We start from the raw sequence: 19,530 nt of genomic DNA, 5'->3' as shown, positions 1-19,530 counted from the left end.
TTTTCACCTAATTTGTCCTTGGCTCTTTGAGCAGCAACTGGTAACCCTTATTCAGACTGCTTCAGTAGTTGAGTCATTTGTGATACATAACCACACATAAGCCTATAGATAGCAGACTACTACTTAGTACCTCACCTGTATAATAGTTTAAAATAATACTGTCTTCAAACAGTATTATTTTCTCCTGGAGGGTATTTTTTCCTATGTTCAGTAACATGCAATGTGAACTTCCATCCAAAAGGTCCAGCAGAGTTTGGAGAAAATTGCAAAACTTGAACAAGAGAAAGAGCACTGGATGTTGGAGGCCCAACTAGCAAAAATAAAACTGGAGAAGGAAAACCAAAAGCTGAAGAACTCTCTTAGTGGGCATTTAGCTGAAGCTGTACAAGAGTGTTCTGTTTCATCAAATATAGCTGAACAAAAGGAGGAAACCACAGAGAAGAGTCAGAGGGAACCTATCAAAAGTACTAGCCTGGTAAGTGACTTCTTACTTAAATAAAAAAAAAGCCATGGTAGCTGATAATAGCACTATTTGATCAATGGAACATTATTATTGAAAGCATTTTCATGTTGAAATGCAGTCATGCTTAAGCTTCTGATTTGCAAAGCTGTTTGCTGATACTCTCCTCAGAGTTTGGAACTTCCTGACTTCTGAGGCTTTGTTCACTATCTTAATTAATGAAACATTCTTGTAGTTCTGTACTTGATTGGCTGAGGGGGGGAATAATTGGTGCTTGATTTCTTGACTTTTCTGACTGCAGCTAGGAAGCCTTGCAAGTAGTTATATCTTAGATTGGCTCTGAGTTTCTGATACTTCTTTGCTTGCAGGTGTGTAAAAGCAAACAGAAATAGGTGATCAGTATTTTTAAGTGGATTAAGAAAGAACAGGTCAGTGTAGTATAACTTAATTTGAACTTGAAGCCATTCAAATTTCCAGTGTTCACTGCATCATTAATTTTGCATAACTTTTATGGCTTCTTATAGCTTGGGTTCAACAGTGCTTTTGTATGTGGCATGTATTCTGTCTTGTCTTTGTATGTTGGTAAATAATAAGAACCTACAAAAATACTAACAGGTTGTTTTCATAGAATCATTTAGGTTGGAGAAGATTTGATCTTTAAGGTCATCATCTCCAACCAGTTTTGAAATAAACCGTCATGTTAAGTTTGATCCTTTAGGAGTTTACAGAGAACATCTTTTTCTAGTTGGTGCTTCCTGTAACTGGTAGGTCAGCAAACCATATAAACATTACCCATAGACATAAATCTGTAGTCCTGTTCAGGTCAAGGAAAACATGTAAGAATGTCTTTGTAAAGACATGAAACTAGTTATTCACGTACATCTCTTCTAGAGTTTTGTATGTGAAACTGAGAACTGAGCTGTCAGTGTAATTTATTAATCAGACTGCAGAGAAAAGAATTCAGAAGGTACTCAAGAAATCAAAGATGGATTTCCTTGCTCTTGAAGCTGGGTAATTAAGAGACGTCTCAGTACAATAGAGGACTAATTTTCCTGTGTGTATAATCTAGAATCTATAATTGGGTAAACTAGATCTTGTTTGATTTCGTTGCTGTTACCCTGTAAACATCCTAACATGTAGAGGGATATTTAGTATTTGGAAAGTTGATGTTGCCTGAAATTCTATTCAAGGCATTCATTGCACTATCCTTGCTTATGTTGTAGGTAGAGATGCTTAAACTTAATTCTAACTGTCACAAGAATTTGTTTTTGATCGAAGTCCTTTTATGACTGATGTCTGTTTTTGCAGTTTTCACTTCATGCATATTGTCTTCCTTGTTTTAGATTGGGATGTTGACTATAACTACTGACAACGAGAAGGTAATCTCTTTCAAATGTTATCAAAATATATCTAGTAAATACTTAAAACTTAATGTTATTCCAAAGGTGTAATTAACTATTAAAAACAACAGTACAATGACAGAAGTTGCTTAGGTAGCTTGTGTACCGTATTTTCAGGTTTCTAAAACGATATTTCTGTTTGTTTTTGTGTTTCTTTTAAATATTCTTCTGTGTCATGAATTATAGCTCTTATTCATGTAAGCGGTTTGGAGCAGTGCAAGCTCATCCAGATCTGTTCTCTGTAGCTGAACGAGAGTCTTGCTTTCTGTATTTAGAAACCAGAAGTGGATTCAGAGCCTCAATTCTTAATCCTTGAGAAAGGGGTTGAAGTTGGTGGGGGGAGAGGAAGTCACTGGACCAAGTGCCCTGTATTTAACACATAAGTACAGACTATCCCAAACCAGACATTGTTCTGAAAGAAACATTGGAGCAGCTCAGACAAAATATCAACAACAAAACAAAAATATATCTTAAATGATCTTGTAGAGCATGCAACATTAGTTGTAGTTCTTACAGTTTAGTAGCTTCTGAAATTTAGTTATGCAGAAGAATTATTCCTTAATGAGAAAAGCCAATAGGTGTTTGGAGTTTTTGAAGTTGGTAGAACGAGCTTGCTTCTGCAGTGGGTTCATCATCAGACTTCATATCTTAAATTAAGCAACCTCTTGCATCCTTGATCCTTAAAGGAAGTATGACACTGGGAGGTGATGTCAGCTGACCTCCTGTAATTTGTTGTGATTTGGGGAAATAAATGCTTTTGGATATGACAGGGAGACCTCAGTACAGAAGGGGATTCTGTATAGAGGACAGTGTTGTGGTGTGAGTATTCAGTCTACTAAAACAAAAAATTAAACAGTCACTTATTTATAAGATTCCAGATGTTGAATCTCGTGAAGACTTGATTAAAAAACACTATATGGCAAGAATAGCAGAACTTACGTCCCATCTACAGCTTGCTGACAGCAAATCAGTACACTTTCATGCAGAGGTGAGAATACAGTTACGTTTGTACTAAAAACAGTAAATCCCCTTCTGAATTTTCCATAAGCAAGTGTTAAATCTATGGTATGTATTCCAGGAAAAATGTGCTTCTGCAGTACATTTTTTGGCTGTGGTCTTGTATGCATAAAAATGGATGTTACAGAAAGACTTCAAACAACAGGAGGAAAAATGTCACCCAGTAAGGCTAAAAAAGCCTGAGAATTAAAATGTGTATTGGTCTGTTGATATAAATTGAAATGGCTGGTTTTAGTTACCAGGCTACTTTTGGTTTCATCTTAAAGTGATGCTGAGAACATTCAATACTTGAATGTATCATGAAGAAATGAAAATAGCTCTCTTGAGGATCTTTTTTTGTACTTAAGAATTAACAAAATAATTCATACTCTTTAGCTTCCTCTTTTTATTTCAGATCAAGAAGTAATTCTTGTATATAGTGACTATTTCTTGTGGAATTAACAGAAACTTCTTAAAGTTAATTTTTGATAGAGAATTACATAGTAAGCCCATCTTTGTATGACACTTGAGTAATGTATAAAGTGAGATGTTTGTGTTGCTTTCTATGAAATATTTCCTGGCAGAAATGGGGTGAAAACAAAACACTTAAACAATAATATGGAAATTCTGTAAAATAAAAACAAGTTTACTGTTAATTATTTAATTATCTTTGTATTTAAAACTGTGCAGATTCTGAGTAAGTTTCTTGATATCTGAGGATTACAAAAAGATGGAAACACTCAAAGTATTCAGTTAAAGATGGCATAAGGTAGCACTTTGGAACTAACTTTCTTTCCTTCTGTCTTCCCTATCCTGCTCTAACCACCAGTGTCGAGCACTTGCCAAAAGACTGTCTTTAGCAGAGAAGTCCAAGGAATCACTCACAGAAGAGTTGAAACTAGCTAGTCAAAGCATCAGTAGATTACAGGCAAGTAAAATATTAAGTGATGTAATAGATGTGCTTGTTAAGGTAATTGTGTGTAAGGGGAAGGTGAAGAAGAAGACGACCTCTAAGCTACAGTTGTGCTTTTTAGGTCTTTAGTAATATGATGTAAGAAATAGAGGTATGTGGAGAATAGATGGAAATAATACACTTCAAATGGAAGATCCTTGCAAGGAAATGGTTGTAGAAGCCAAGCCTGTGTTTTTAGCCCATTATCAAGGCTGCTTTATAAAAATTTGGTTTCTGTGTGTGTAAGCACAGGATTGTTTTAGCCTTATTTCCCTCTGTGAGGGGAGGATTACTTAAATATACACGTAGCGATTTAACATCATGTTTAAACCATGCACTTGTGTTGAGTGTGACTCCTCCCCTTCCTATCCTGTCTGTATCTAGTCATTGCTATGTTCTAGTAGTGCCCAGTATCCTTTCATATCTCCAATTCTAGAGACATAGTCACACTGCAAATGTATATGGGTTGCTGACTCCTTGAGCTTCATCTACCACACTTGTTCATGTACATGTGGTGTTTTAGCCCTATGGATTCTACCTGTTACTTGGCTGGAAGTGATATTGGAAAATGTAGCTGTTCAACTTTCATGTAAACTATAAAGAGCTAGGAAAATTATTAAGGAAACCAATCAAAATTAGGGGTGACAGACAATACACGAGTCTTCAGGTGAAAGGGGACCTATGGACTTTTTGTGATATTTTTCAATGGTGTGGCTTAGTTGCCAATTTACCTTGCAGCAGAGATGGTACCAACTGGCAAAGCAGCCATTTTCTTACACTCAACAAAGGCTTCAAGCTGCTGACTTTCTTGTTTGTTTTTTTTTTCCCCCAAGGATGAATTGATGACGACAAAGAGAAGTTATGAGGATCAGCTAAGTATGATGAGTGACCATCTCTGCAGTATGAATGAGACTCTAACTAAACAAAGGGAAGAAATTGACACACTAAAGATGACTAGTAAGGTAAGTTGCCAAGTGTTGACACTACACACTGGCCATAGTTGGGAGCTCTGTGTTTACCTTTGCCATGACTGCAGTAATACCCTTTCACAAATCAATGCACAAGCTGTGGTTTCTATTCTGGGCCAGCTAGAAAGAAAACTCCAAGTCTGGTCATGCATGTTGTCTTGTCATCTTATCCTAGTTGCAGCTACTCGGTTCTTGGCAATTTTCTTCCTCCTCTGATTTATTTCCATAGTCTAGGTTGTCTGTTTCTTTCATGTAGGAATGAAAAGCTTGCCACGTATTTCATTCTGTGAACTTTCTTAAACCACACTTGAGCTTTTTCCAAGCAAGGAGCCATCCATTTACCCAGAGGCAAGGTTTTCCACTGTACCTTAATAATGAAAAAAGCGCAAGTGTGCTGTTGAGAACAGTGGGTGCTTACACCATGGTGTATCCTGTCCTGAGGGTTCTGGGAAGGAATATGCATTGTGAAGGTCTTTATCTTTCATTCATTTTATTATGAAATGAATAATCCTCCTTAATTGTGGAATGCATGGAAGCAGGTTTCAGCAAGGGGAAGAGAAATCTGTGTTTAGATTAGAGCTCCTTTAAAGAGATTTTATCTCATTTATTTTAATTTTAGGCTCTTCTTCCAAGTTCTTCAGATATCTAAACTTTGAAGTTGACACCGTGCTCTTTAGGGCTATTTCTTGGTGTATGAGCTCTTAGCTGTACACTGACCATAGCATTTCATGTTATAAAACATGAGAACATATACAAAACATAAAATGCTTTGTGGATTTTTCACTTCTCATAATTTCAAAACTTGAAAGGATACGCTGTCTTTAAGGAAGTAAACTTTAATCTTCCAATAGTAGGCACTTGTTTTTGTATTTCAGATGCTGCCAAACATAGAAAACAACTCCATTGAAAGTGATACAGTTTAAAGCCATTATCATTTGAACAGATTTGTTGGTTAGGTTTAAAAACAAATGTTATCCTAAGGAAAGAGTTAAAAAGAGTATTGCCAGCAAGAAACTACTGTGCATTTTTTTTAAGTTGTATGTTTGCATTGTAGTGTTGTTGGAAGTCAGATGTAAGAAAGTAGTTGTAAAACAAATCCTTTTCTCAAGTACAAATGTTCTGTTTAGTCCAAGCTAAAGTTAAATTTGTTTTGGGTCAAAATTAGGGTGGAGGATGATTGCCTCGTTGATTCTCTAAGGTTTATATTTGGAATACCACTCAGGGTCAAATTAGGACTGGACCTGCCTTCAGTCTGCTTTGCAATATAAATGGTGCTAATACAGTTGAGTGTTGTGGGATGTAACTCAACATCTTTTTCCATAATTTTCAATTACATTGAGGTGTTCTTGTGCTTGTGTGAAAGCTCTGGTACTTTCCTGTGTTATGCCTGTAAGCAGAGGGATTTTCAGAGCAAGCACTTGCCGGCAATACTGCTTATCTTCAGCTTTAAAATGCTTCTTTGCTTGCTGTAGACATAAATTATTAGACCCTGGGTTGTACGTTTACTGTATAGATGTTCGTAGGTGAATTATATATTGTATTCACTGGTTTCTTCTTGTTGCAGGGAAACTCTAAAAAGAACAAAACCCGATAGCTCCCAGCTCATTAGCTATCTGTGGAGGCTGCTGCTGAAGAGAGTGCAGATACTGTTTGGTGCCTGTTATTACGGAAAGCAGGGTGGTGTTGGGTCTCGTATGAACTGATCTGGTGCTGTACATGGCTTTAAAATATTTAGCACTTCCAACAGATAGAACTTGGTGTTGTTTCTAAACCAGGACACGTACACTCTGTGGATAATTTGTAATTACCTTCAGTTTTTACTGTGCACTTTTTAAAACTGGGTTTTAATTTCCTGTAATAACTTCAGCTTTTGTATATTTTTCAACTATGATTATGCATTCAGAAATTTGGTATCAGTGCAGTAGTTGTCTGTTTCTGAGTTATGTTAAATTGTCAACAGCTGTACACTCAGTTCTTGCTAATGACAGTTTAAAAATTAATTTGGAAACTTTGGCCATGTCAGCTGTGCAGCTACTACTGTAAATGTACTCCTGCCCTCTTAAATGAATTCAAGTGTGTCTTTAAATGATTTCTCTAAATTCCCATGGGTAAATGGGATTGTTCTTCATCCCCACCTCTTTTTTTTTTTTTTTTGTGAGATTGCAATAGTGGAAACTCTTGCTACTTGTATTTTGGCACTTTGGGTTTTGAAATAAAGAGCACAAATAGCTGAACTGGGAAACTTCTATGAAATTGCTTTAAGCCCTAATTTTGGCATTTTTTTATACGTGTATATATTCTGGTTGAAATAGCTGTTAAAAGCTATAGGAAAATGTGATCGTAATTTTGCCCAAAAGAGTGAAGCGGAATATGTGTGTGTAGAATAGATCAGCTTACTGTGCTCTCTTACAATGAAGAATATAAAATGCATAGAACATTGAAACACTGAATTTGCAAAAAGTCTCTCATGGGATTAGTTCTGATGGGTCGACCAAGGAGCTGCACATAGCCTTTCTTGTGCTTTGGGAAGCTTGTGATCTCTTGGCCTCTCAAGATTCTTTAAGTGAAGTCTAATAATACACGGTTTCATGACATCTGACTTTTTTTTTAAACCAGATGTTGTGCTGCTTCACACTGATCTTCGGTTCCATAACTTGCATTGTGGCACTTAGTTGTCCCATAGGGTTTGCTCTGATATCAGCTGTGTCAATGTGTTATCAGTATGTAACAATAAAATCAACTAAACAAAATCATTTTTTTCTTAGTTCTGTTTATGCCTGGCTTGCACAATGTGATACCATGGTAGGGAATTGAAGGTTATCTCCTGGTGAGGTGACCTAAAACAGTAGACCTGATTACTCTTAGTAGTGCTCATTTGCTTGGAGAATGTTTGTCTGAGTGAGCCTGAACTTCTGCACATAGTGCTGTGGTGTGCAAAGTGCACTTGGTTCCCTGTCAGCGCTTCTCACCTTTGTGCCTCCTCGGTGGCAGAAGTTATCTTCTCTGGCTCGATCACAACTATTGAGCTGCTTTGATTCAAGTTATTCCTTCTAAGGACAAAATGGATGTGGTCATGAAGTGGGAGAAGAGAGGGGGAGCATCTGCACAGCTTATTAGCATCCTGTTGAATAGAACTGCATCCCAGCCAGATATAAGGGCTGGGAAGTGTTTACTTTCTTTAACCATTCAATTAAAACAGACCTTCAACTTCAGGCTGCATCTGCTGGGTCAGCATAGATGGATGTTGTAGTGCTGTTTCTATGTGGTAAGGCCGACTGGCAGGGAGTTCAGTGACTTAATACAACCTCAGTCCTCTGCAGAAGAAAGAAGATGCTGCTAAAACTCCGAGAGTCAGCAGGAGGTAAGTGAACTGCTTTTATATTTTAGGCAATATTAGGAACATTCTCTTTCCTTGGAAAAACACATTTCTGGTTGTTTTGGGGAAATCTGTAGGCAATTTATCCCTTTTTCCAAATCTTTATAGCCAGAACTTGTTGCTACTGTCCAGAAGAGGTGTGGAAGTGATTATAGCAGTTCTGCGCAGCAAAAGGATGTTGTGTAAAGTGACCTGGGCTATTGCTGATCCCCTGTCTGGGTTGCCACTGTCCCTTGTGTGGTTACTCTGGCTCATGAGCAGTATGCTGTTCAAGGCTGTACCAGATCACTACTCCAGCAAGCTGCTGCTTCCTGGGACAGGATTGCAAGGAAGAGTTCTGAGGGGCCGAGCCACCCTTGTGCAAACTGGTGCCTGTAGCTAGTGATACGGGGCCATGCATAGCGGTTCTGCAGTTCAGACAGCATATGTTGCCCACTCTTCTCTTTCCCCTGCCTTCCCCGCTTCCTTCTACCCCAACCAGTTTCTGCACTCAAAAATCAGTGGGGGTTCACTTTGGCGAGCTGTATTTGTTTTGCTTGCCTGTTCAGATAAGGCATATACAACTGAAAAACGCGCAGAGCTGCTGGAAGGCGCTTAACACAAATCACTGTTTTCACTATTTGTCTTCTGCAGTAGCAAACGTGCTAGTTTCAGCAGCGTGGCCGTTGCTTTGCACGCTCTGAGGAGGCCCTCCTAAGTACATAAGGCAGACGCCGAGTTCTTAAGTCATGAATTCATTTAGTATCTCATTCTCGACGACTAAATACGAACTCCGTTTTGGTTTCGTACGCTGCCTTCCAAGGGTTTTGGTCGGAAGCAGGAGGTGGTGCACGCACAGCAGTCCGTCTGACTGAAGTTCATCTCCCGCTCCAGTCGCTTCACAGCTCCAAAAGGCGCCTCCTACCCCAGTGACCCGGCGCCCAGGCCCGCCCCAGCCGGGCCGAGTCCAGGGAGGCGGCGCGGCGGCGGCCCTTCCCGAGGCGGGACTGAGGCGCGGGCCGCCCCTCCAACATGGCGGCGGCCGAGCAGCAGCCGCCGGCGGCCGATGGCGGCAAGGCGCTGAGCGCGCTGCTGGGCGGCATCGCGCAGGCCGCCTACTACGGCAAGGCCGACATCACGGAGGAGCTGCTGCGCGGGCAGCTCTACCCCGAGGCGGCGCCTGAGGAGTTCCGCGCCCTGCGCGCCAAGATGGGCGGCCTGCTGCAGGTAGCGGCGGCGGGCGGGGCTGTGAGGGGGAGCGCGGCTCTGGCGGGGCGTCCTTAACGCCCGGCTGCGGTGTTGGGCAGCCAGGAGGGAGGGCCGAGGTCCTTTTGTATCGCCGGTGTGGGAAAGACTCCAGCAAAAGTCGATGTAAGACATGACCTTGTAGGAGTGTGAGCACCTGCATTAGATGGGATGATGAGTTTTTGATACACGCGTGTGCTGTCAGTTCGTTGTTAGAAGCAGAAAGTTTCATTGCCCTTGTGGCTGTTTAATTCCGTCGTGCTCAGTGTCCTGTAAGTAGTAATCAGAAGTCAGTATGGTAAATCAACCCCTTCCTTGTGTCGGGGGTTGGTGAAGGTAAAGGGCTTCTGCGTGCCCTCCCATATGTGCAAAGCATGGTAATTTCTGTAGCACGTGAAAAGCAAGGAGGTGAAATAGGGGCCATAGAAGTGCATTGAATTTACTGCACCAACAAGTATTTAATTGCCCCCCCTTCTGTCCTCCCGGATCTTTGTATATTCCTGGTTTATTTATAAAAGCTGTCTTAATGATCCATTTCTTCTGTAGAACGGTGTAGTTTTCTGCAGAATGTTTATAATCATCTGACCTCTTTCTAAGGCGCCCAATTTCTTTCACGGAACAGTCATGTACCATACTGCTTTCACCTCAGGTGAACCTTTTAAGGAATGTAATTCCTTGTCTGGTATTTCCTAGGAGGTAAAACAAAGCTCCAGGAGGGCTGGCCTTGGGGTGTTGTAGCATCTCAGTTGTGTATTTCCCAGCCTCCTATCCCATCAGACTTTAGAACTTTGAGAAATTAGGGGAGATCAGCTCCTGGAGGTTCTCCCAGTTTTTTGGCTTTCAAAGACCTCACCCTGATGAAAATACCGAATTTGTTTCTTCCTTATGGCAGTTGAATTTGCTGAGTTAGTTCCTGTGGCAATAGAAGTTATGCCTTTCCATCTACAGTAATTCTGCTCTTTTCCTTTTGGTGGCAGCAGGCTACTGGGATTACTGTGCGTGCTCATTGTGCTGGAGGTGTTGTGGCTCCTGCTGTGCTTCGGAACAAGCTGTACGTTGGCTAAATGAGCACAAAGTCGGCACGAGGAGTCTAAATATGTTGTTATATTCGATTATCAATATATATTTTCACTGAGCACGTTACCATCTGTAACTACTACACCAGTATGCTACTGGTAAAATATTGATTGCTCTACACAAGGAACATTTGACAACCCAGTGTTTGATATGTGACATATGAAATGCATCCATACTGTGTGTACATGACATAACAGTCACTAGCCCTCTTCCTTCTCTTGTTTTCACGAGCTTGCACCAGCTTTTCTGGTGACCATAGTATTTCATCTCACTGTTATTCAAACAGGAGGCTGATGGTACCTTGGCTGTGTGGCTCTGTGGTGCTACTAGCATTCAGTTTATTTCAAGCCCCACCTTGAAGATATTGGTCTTCATGAAAGGGGCTGCCCTTATGTGACAAGTCAGCAGAAACATAGGTGTAAAATTTACTCACTCATGGAAGAAGAAGGCCTTTACATCTTCTTTAGGATTTCTTCTGGCAGCCATTGGTGGCAGGGTAAAAAACAAAAAAAGAACAAAAAACTAACAACCTTCTTGCCTCTTGTAAGGTGGCAAGAAAGCTGTCATTTTTCCTTCCCTCAGTAAGGTATGAACCTTCAAATACCTGGGGTTGGTCACAGGCTCATTTTATTGAGTGCTTTGGAGTTGCTGTGCAAGTCTAAGCTCCTGCAAGGCTCAGACGCAGAGCAGCCTCAGTGCAAAGGCTGAGATAAAACAATTCGGAAAAGTTGATGTGAAAGAGGGCTTGTTTTCTGATGGTGAGAATTGCTGTTGTGCCTGCATCTGCTAACTGAGATCATTGGATATACTTATTCTTACCAGTTCTGATGAAAGTGAACAGTTAACCTGTAAAATAGTATCAGCATTCTGTCCATATCAGATACATTGTACCCACGTTAGCTTGGTACATAGTTTCAAACCTTTCATTCATATGGCTGTGCTTATTTTGGGCAACTTCATTTGTTATTGGGCTAGGCAAAAATGTGCTAACAGTAACTTAGCATAGGATTTTGTGATGGAAGGAAGATTTATCTACTGTGTTGTAACTGGACATGCATGAGAGAACGATGAACTAAACTGCTGCTTGCAGGGACAGCTGAATAGCAGCTTTTTAATTTTGTTTAGTTTTTTAAATTCAGTAAAGTACCCCTATTACATAGCTCACTAATCTGAATACAGCTCGGCCACCACCCCTTCATTTTCTGTTCTTGTGTATGCCTAATGTTTTTTGTTTGTTTGTTTTTGAATTTCAGCATCATCATAGAAGATTAGAGAGCTGAATGCTTACTTTAAATGCCATCTACGATACTGCAGCAACAAAAATGTTTGCTCTTTTTAGGGTTCCTCCCATGTTAGTTATTTTTGCTATCAGTTTGTGTGTATGTAGTCAGTTCAGATCAGGGCTGGTGCAGCTGCTGGTTGCAGGAAGAACACCGACATGGAGAGAAGTTCTTTGAAAGAAGGAATCAGTGAGGAGGGCTGGCTGCAGGCTGTTAGGCAGCTGGAGGACACTTAAAATAGCAGTGTGGTGCTTTGCTGCCTGGAGCAGCAATTGTCTGCTTGTATGTGCCAGTTAATAAGAGCAGTACGCTCTCATCATTCTGGATTCCTTTTAGTATTCATCATTTTCGGTTTTTCTGATTGTAAAACTCGTTGGTTTATTAAGCTTAAGCCTTTCACGTTCTGTTTCTATTACTATTTTAATTGCTGAAGAGACACTTAGAAGGCAACGCTTTTGCTGGGTGCTAGAGGATGCTGAGGTGATGGAATCTATAGTGTGAGCAGACTTCTACAAATTGGGCTGTCATTCAGACAAAGTAGGGTAGGCAGCGATTCTCCTTTCCACTTGGGAATAATAACCTTTGTAGTGCTCCTGCTGCTGTGCATTGATGACTGCAATTACTGAGAGCAGGCAGAAACAAGGACTCTGGTATAGCATCGTTCACTTAAGCAGTAGTATTTTCCATAACTGAAGCTTTGAGACAGGGTGAAAGATCACCTCCTAATGAGACTAATCCTAGACTCATTTCATTTGGGACTGTGAAGTACTGATATAGCATAAATGTGCAGTTTCACTGGAAATCATGTACTTCATATTTACTTGACCTATTTTATTTGTGTCATCTTCATAGAACTATCGAATGGCTTGTTTTGGAAGAGACCTCTAGGATCATCAAGTTCCATCCCCCCTGCTGTAAGTAGGGTTGCCAACCACTAGGTGAAGTACTAGAGCAGGTTGCCCAGGGCCCTGTCCAGCCTGGCCTTGCACGCTTCCAGGAATGAGGCGCATAAAACCTCTCTGGGCAACCTGTTCCTGCACATCACTTCTCTCTCAGTGAAAAATTTCCCCAGACATCTAATCTATATCTTCCCTCCTTTAGTTAAAAACCATTCACCCTTGTCCTATCACTATCTATCCTTGTGAAGAAAATGTTGATTTCTCTCATGTTTATAAGTCTACTCTCCCAGGCTGTATATGTATCTGTGATTACTCTGACCCACCTGCAAAAAACCTGCCCACCTTTTGTGTTTATCAAGGTCTTTTCTATGGCCAAGTGGTAAATTAAAAGGAGGAGGCAAACTTGCATTGTTGATCTAATAGGTGTGCTAAGCTTTGTATTGCTCAAAATAAGTGTTTTTCCTCAATTACATCATGGATATTTGGCTTTCTTTTAGTTCTTATTAATATATCAAACAGAGGGGAAAAAGAGACAACTTATGTTCTTTCCCCCTTTTCGTGGTCTGAATTGTAGTAGAAAGGCAACTAATGTTAGTTTAGGAAACAACTGGAACTGAAAAGATAGCAGTGACTTCATTATCCTCTTCAGCATTTCCACCATTCTTTTGGGAATAGGAAATGGAGCATAAGTGTTATTGAAATAAAGGCATAAAACTACATGTGAATCCTAAGGGAGTATTTCCCTTTTCAGATATATTCTAAAAAGCATGTGTTTGACAAACACTAATTAAGAAAAGTAGAAGCATTTAATTTGTAGTAATGAACTTCAAAAGCAAGATCCAACTCTTTAGTCTTCAGTCAGATTAGACTCTTGCTAAGGCCAATGGAAAGCAGCCAGGCTAGACTAATGAATTTCAGCATGACCAAAACGCATCTTTCCGTGCTCTGTGTGAGTTTCTCTTTTAGTGGAAGGTTTGGTTACAGCTTACTGAAAAAGGCCTCGGATTCATCCCTACAGGAACTTCATCTTCAGGACAAAGTGAAATGAGTGACTCCCTTAAAGGGAAAGCCTTAAACATTTCAAATATTTCACTTAGTTGTTTTTTTTTAATCATTATAAATAATGATAAATACTTATAACACAGTAATTTTTTCTCCACGTATTTATCAAATAATTCCAATGTCATATCAGACTGGAAACTGGAAGACCTCAATTGTGAAGGATATATTTCATAATTCTCTCATTTAGAATGTTAATGTATGTTGGAAAGCTTGTTTCTTTGTCTCTCAGTTCTAACAGCAATAATTGCAATGCAGGTACAGTTAGAGTGAAATTCCTTGTTCTTCCAAATAAGGTTAAATTCTTATTCTTGTTGATACGTATCTGTATCTCTGCCAAAAGATTCCTGACTCATCTTGGTGGGTAGTTTTCATGCTTTGTGGTTTCCATAAACTGTGATGTCAGGATTGTGAAATGTGCTTTTAAGATACATGCAGGCACTGAAGTAGAATCTTAGTAAAAGGCAGGAGAGCAACAGATGTGTTTACTCTGAGTCTGAAGTTTGCACATGACTCCGCTGTCTCTCTTCAGACTGTCGTGTCTGATGTGTGATTCATTCATGCTCTTTTTGCCATTTCTGGTTCAAGTGTAATTGATGTACTGTTTGTATAAATGCTCTTTAGTTTTGCATCTTCAAACACTGTACAAATATTTATATATTTAAAGTAGTTGTGATTTCTTCAGTATTTCTGTATTAAACTTCATTTTAGCTTTTTTTTTTCGAAACAAACTAAATGTTTCTTTTTCTACAGAATTAAGAAACCACACATCTTGGTAGTGTGGCATAAATCTCGTAGATGGTGAAATGTATGGTGTGCACACGTGTCCATATCTGCACAGAGGCAGAAATGAGAAAAGAGAGAGGTCAGAAATTAGTTCCCTACTAACACGCCTGAGTGACAGGTTTGTTTTTTCTAGGATCATAGGATGGGTTGGTTTGAAAGGAATCTTGAAGTCCATCCAGTTCTAACTGCTGCCGTGGGCAGGGCTGCCTCCCACCAGGCTGCCCAGGGCCCATCCAGACTGGCCTTGGGCACCTCCAGGGATGGGGCACCCACAGCTCTCTGGGCAGCAGTGCCAGGGCCTCACAGCCCTCTGAGGAGAAAAGTCTTCCATGTATCTAATGTAAATATGTCCTCTTGCAACATGCAAATCCATCAGTCTTAGGCTTTGAGATTAAGAATCTATTGTTCTTTTACACTGTTTACTTCTGCACGGGCACCCCTTGTGTTTGCAGTGTGTGCATTTTCTTTTCAGTATGAGATCCCTGCGTAGCCAGAGTTGTGCTTTCCTGATGGGTCCCTGAGGCTAGAGGCTCTTATACTGCATGTCACACCTTAAGAGCTATAAGGAGCCAGAAGGAATGCCCAAATGGGTTTCTGGACGTCTCCTCTTGCGTGACATGTGGCTGCATGTGTGCCACGTGTGCTTCTGTTTGCTGTGTCTACAAGGTGAAGAGAAAGCGAGGGATCTGGCTGTGGCTTGCTGAGAGCAAGGCTAGAAGGATGCTGGTTGCTCATTGCTTCGCAGAAGTGTTCTTGTTTACTGGATTCTTCTTATGACATGTCATGGCAATCTCTAAACAGCCTTGTAATGAAACATAAGTACTGGAGAAATTTTCTAGCACAAGTGGACAAATAAGGAGCTTATTAATAGAAGGTAGCCCATGTTTGACTAACAGCTATTGGAAAAGGGGTGACATGAACTTTGAACGTGAGCTTTTTGGTGACATGCGCTATCTTGAAACATCTGAGTCTCACTGTTAGGGCCTGTAGTAATGAAACCCAGAGCTAAGTGTTGCAGAGTGCCAACAGTTCTGACTGAGGTATGTATTTGTGAGCTCTGGAAACCACTGCTGTGCACATCCTGCTTTCAAGGGCAGTACAAGTGGTCTGTGGAGGCACAGCAGTGGAGAGTTGTTCCTGCAGATGGACTGGAAAACTTGATTGCTTGGCCAGCTCTACCAGGAGGTGACTTGATCTAGTTTCATTGAAATGGAGAATTCCCTCTGGGCTAATGAAAGTAGTCATAAATACTTAGTTTGATTTGATTGGAGAACACTTTGATATTTTGCCTGTTTCAGTAAGTCTTTAGCTTTTCTTTTTCTGAAAATATGTTTAGTTCTAAGAACATTTTGTGTACAGCACATAGTATTTAAGTCTTCATGGGAAAGTGAGGAGTGGTTCCTGCTGAGCCATTCCTGCCTGGCTTTTGCTTCCAGGCACTGGTGATGGTTTCCAGCACCATGGTGGGAACGGACCCATACAGAACAGTTCCCACAGTGCAGAGTTTGGCTTACTGCTCTCTTGCCCTCATAAAGGCTCTGCTTTTAGCAACTAGGATGACTGCTTGTGGTTTGGGGAACATAATTTTGTTTCACTAAGCTGACAGGAAGAAAATCCACTTTGTACACAGAATCATATGTGGAATGGCATGGGTTGAAAGGGACCTTAAAGCACCCAGCCCTAACCCCTGCTGTGGGCTGATTGCCCCCCACCAGCTCAGGCTATCCAGGGCCCATCCAACCTGGCCTTGAGTATCTATCTCCAGAGATGGGGCACCCACAGATCTTTGGGCAGCAGTGCCAGGGCCTCACTGCCCTCTGATGGAAAAACTTTCCTCAACATCTAACCTAAATCTCCCCTTTTTTAGTCTAAAACCATTTCCCCTCTGTCCTATCAGTATCAGACCATGTAAAAAGTCAGGCTTCCTCCTGATTATAAGTTATCTTCAAGTACTGAAAAGATGCAGTGAGGTCTGCTGGGATCACACTCCGGGCTAAACAAGCCCAACTCCCTCTGTTTTTCTTTATAGGAAAGGTGCTCCAGCCCTTTGAGGATCTTGTGGCCTCTTCTGGACCCATTCCAACAGCTCCATATCTTTCTTATGCTGGAGGCTCCAGACCTGGGTGCAGTACTCCAGATGGAGCTTCACAGGAACAGAGCAGAGGGGGACACTCCCCTCCATTCCCCTGCTGCCACTGCTCTGTTGATGCACACCAGGATACAATTTGTATTCTGGGTGATGAAGGCATTGCTGCCTCACGTCCAGCTTTTCATCCACCAGGACCCCTGACCTCCACCAGACTGTTCTCAAGGAGTTGTTCTCCTAATGTACACTTAGCTGGAATTGCTCCCAATCCAAGTGCAAAATGCTGCGCTTGGCCTACTTGAGCCACTTTGGTTCATGTGAACCCACTTTTCAAGCCTGTACAAGTCCCCCTGGTTGTGTAACTTGCTGTGATTCTCTCTGCTAAACACAGTGCTGCTTTTAAAGGCCTGCTGTTTCCCTCAAATAACTTCTAAGAAACATCACTGTGGTTGGAAACTGCTGCTTTTGATAAATAATTGTATGCATTCCAGTTAGGAAGGGCATGTACAGTCATGTTCTGAATCCAAGGAATTAATGACTAATGAAATCTATTCTTTCTTGTGGAATCAATACGTTTGCAGGAAGACTGAACATTCAGGGAATCTGAATATGTGACTCTTGGGGACATGGTTTAGTGGGCATGGTGATGATGGGTTGGTGGTTAGACTTGATGGTCTTAGTAGTCTTTTCCAACTTTGATGGTTCTGTGTTTCTAAGTACACTACTCAGGTTGGTGTCATCAGCAAAATCCTGAGGGTGCAGTCAATCCCCCTGTCTGTGTCATAGATAAAGATGTTAAAGGGCACAAAGCCCAAGATGGACCCTGGGGAACCCCACTTGTGACTGACCTTCACCTGGACAGGGAGCCATTGACCACAACCCTCTGTCTTTGACTATTTCTTCATCCACTGAACAGTCCGGCCTTCCTATCCATATCTATCTAATTTAGAAATAAGCATGTGGTGCATCACCGTGTCAAAGGCCTTGCATGTGTCTGGGCAGATGGCATCAGTTGCCCTTCCATCGTCACTCCATCATAGAAGTTTTCCAGATTGGTGAGCCAACAGGCTGCTCCTGGTGAAGCTGTGCTGGCTGTCTCAAATCACCTCTTCAGCTTGCATGTGCCTAAGCAGCATAGCTTCCAGGAGGATCTGCTCCATGATTTTCATAAGCACCGACATGAGGCTCACTGTCGTTCCTTCGGTCTTTCTCCCTTCCTTAAAAAGGAGAGTGGGAGTGGTTTCCCTTTTTCCAGTCACTGGAGACTTCACCTGACAGCTGTGACTTTTCAGATATGATGGAGAGTGGCTTGGCAACCACATCAGTCAGTTCCTTCAGGACGTGCTGAGAGGAAGACCTGTTGTCTGGTACGCTGAGCCTGGAAGCTTACCTCTCACCGTCAGAGTGTCAGTGTGTAACATGAGTTGTCAAAATAGTGACGAATGACCAGATGGTAAAACACTCTTGCTTCTGTATCCCTTCAAGCTGTGTAGTCTGTAAACTTGTCTCCTTTACGTGCTGATCTCTCTGTTGCTATTAAATATGTCTGCGGAGTTAGAGTTGGCTGCAGTGGTTTCCAGCTGTTTGCTCCCAGATCCTGGCAGGGGCAGCGTGTGCCTGATTTACGTCTCCAGGAACTGTTCTCCTAGGTAGGAAAACTCAACTCCACCTATTGCTCAGAATGTGATACAGCAGATAACATACAATAGTGCTGTGAAAGGAAGGAAAGCAGAGCCTTGAGTCAGAAACTGGCTCCAAATCACAATATATGGTGAGATGTGATATGATTCAAGGGTGTGATTTAAATATTTCATGTGGTTTGCTGCTGGAGTACCTATGCCTTGCTATACAGGAAGCTAATCTACAAATATAACTGTGGAGATTAGCAGAATTAATGAAGCTTTAAGGTGCAAACAATCAAGATACAGTCAGCAAAAATCAAGATGAATTCATGATTTCTGCCCTTGGTTCATCATAAAGCAAGTTAGTCCATGGCCTGATATGCTTACAGGAATGCTGCCTGCAGAGTTCTGCAGTAAGCTTGGCTAGCATCTCTCTCCTTCTGCATTCAGGGTAAGGCTAGAACTTTTTTTTTGCATGCCCTCAAAATATAAGCTAATCTGACTTCTGTTTTTAAGTCTCCTAAGTGAAATGAGATTAAATATGAAGCAATAGTCTACAACAGCAGGTAATTTTCCCAGAGTGATTGTAGAAACCTGATAAACACCGTTCTCATTTACTGTATTGCGAGAGGAAGGAGGAGAAAAAAATCGCACTCACATGCTCCCTTCAGAGCAGGCCAGGTCATGCCACCAATTCTGGGGCTGTCACTTTGTCTGTTTCTCTCCTTCCTTTAATTCTCTCCCTCAAGTTTCTTTGTATTGCCATCTGGTATTTGTTCTGCTCTATCTGGATTTCTCTTTCCTTTTTCTCTCTTTCCTTAGCAGTGCTGCATTAAATGGCTTCCATTTGTTGAAAGGTCTTATTTCTGAATCTGGCTCCTTTGGGAGGAACGACGAAGAAACCATTTTAGGCTGAATAACTTAACCTGCAAAGATTCACAGGCTGTTACAGAAGGCAGCTTGTCTCTACTGCAGCTATCTCAGGGGGCACGAGTGTATGCGTGTTCATTTGAAAAAGGTTGAACCTGTCAAACTTGTCTGTAGCATAGCTGCATGCTTAAGAAGGACTGGAAAAGTAACATTTCTTTGCTCCACCCTGTGTGGCAAAATGTTTTCTAAACCATAGCAATGAATTTGACTCGAGGGGAGAAAAGCTTGTATGAAAAGACTTATTTTTAAAAATATATTTCATTTGAGTAAAGGCCAAATGGACAATTTATTTGTATTTTAAATCCTTGTATATGAATCTTACAGATGCAAGCATGTCTGCTGTTAATAGAATACTTCCTTATTTTTTTCTGTTTCTCACCTCTTTTTGCAGCCTGTCTAGTGCCTGTCTGTGCTT

General features: G+C 41.2%; 2 protein-coding genes across 5 annotated transcripts in view; both read left to right on the top strand.

Moving 5' to 3' along the window:
* PPP1R21 (protein phosphatase 1 regulatory subunit 21) overlaps positions 1 to 9,024 on the top strand; it is a 30,148-nt gene extending 21,124 nt beyond the window's left edge. For 2 of the 3 annotated variants that reach the window (XM_090134699.1, XM_090134698.1), the window contains exons 17-22: positions 242 to 475; positions 1,804 to 1,839; positions 2,732 to 2,848; positions 3,686 to 3,784; positions 4,642 to 4,770; positions 6,341 to 9,024. In XM_090134699.1, coding sequence (XP_089990825.1) covers positions 242 to 475; positions 1,804 to 1,839; positions 2,732 to 2,848; positions 3,686 to 3,784; positions 4,642 to 4,770; positions 6,341 to 6,370 — 645 coding nt within the window. In that variant the 3' untranslated portion in view covers positions 6,371 to 9,024. The remainder of the gene's footprint in view (positions 1 to 241; positions 476 to 1,803; positions 1,840 to 2,731; positions 2,849 to 3,685; positions 3,785 to 4,641; positions 4,771 to 6,340) is intronic. The other variant, XM_031598955.2, reaches the window with a different exon arrangement.
* Positions 9,025 to 9,118: 94 nt separating this feature from the next.
* Positions 9,119 to 19,530, top strand: part of COMMD1 (copper metabolism domain containing 1) — a 71,555-nt gene continuing 61,143 nt past the window's right edge. Inside the window, exon 1 of one of the 2 annotated variants that reach the window (XR_004167714.2) lies at positions 9,119 to 9,358. Coding sequence is in view for 1 of the 2 variants with exons in the window: in XM_031598973.2 (XP_031454833.1) it covers positions 9,164 to 9,358 (195 nt within the window). In the remaining variant the exon portion in view is untranslated. The remainder of the gene's footprint in view (positions 9,359 to 19,530) is intronic. The other variant, XM_031598973.2, reaches the window with a different exon arrangement.

The sequence above is a fragment of the Phasianus colchicus genome, chromosome 2 (genome assembly GCF_987193195.1).
Source record: "Phasianus colchicus chromosome 2, bPhaCol1.hap1.1, whole genome shotgun sequence".
Classification (NCBI taxonomy): domain Eukaryota; kingdom Metazoa; phylum Chordata; class Aves; order Galliformes; family Phasianidae; genus Phasianus; species Phasianus colchicus.
Note: the sequence above shows the minus strand (reverse complement) of the source record. Positions and strands in the feature narration are given on the sequence as shown.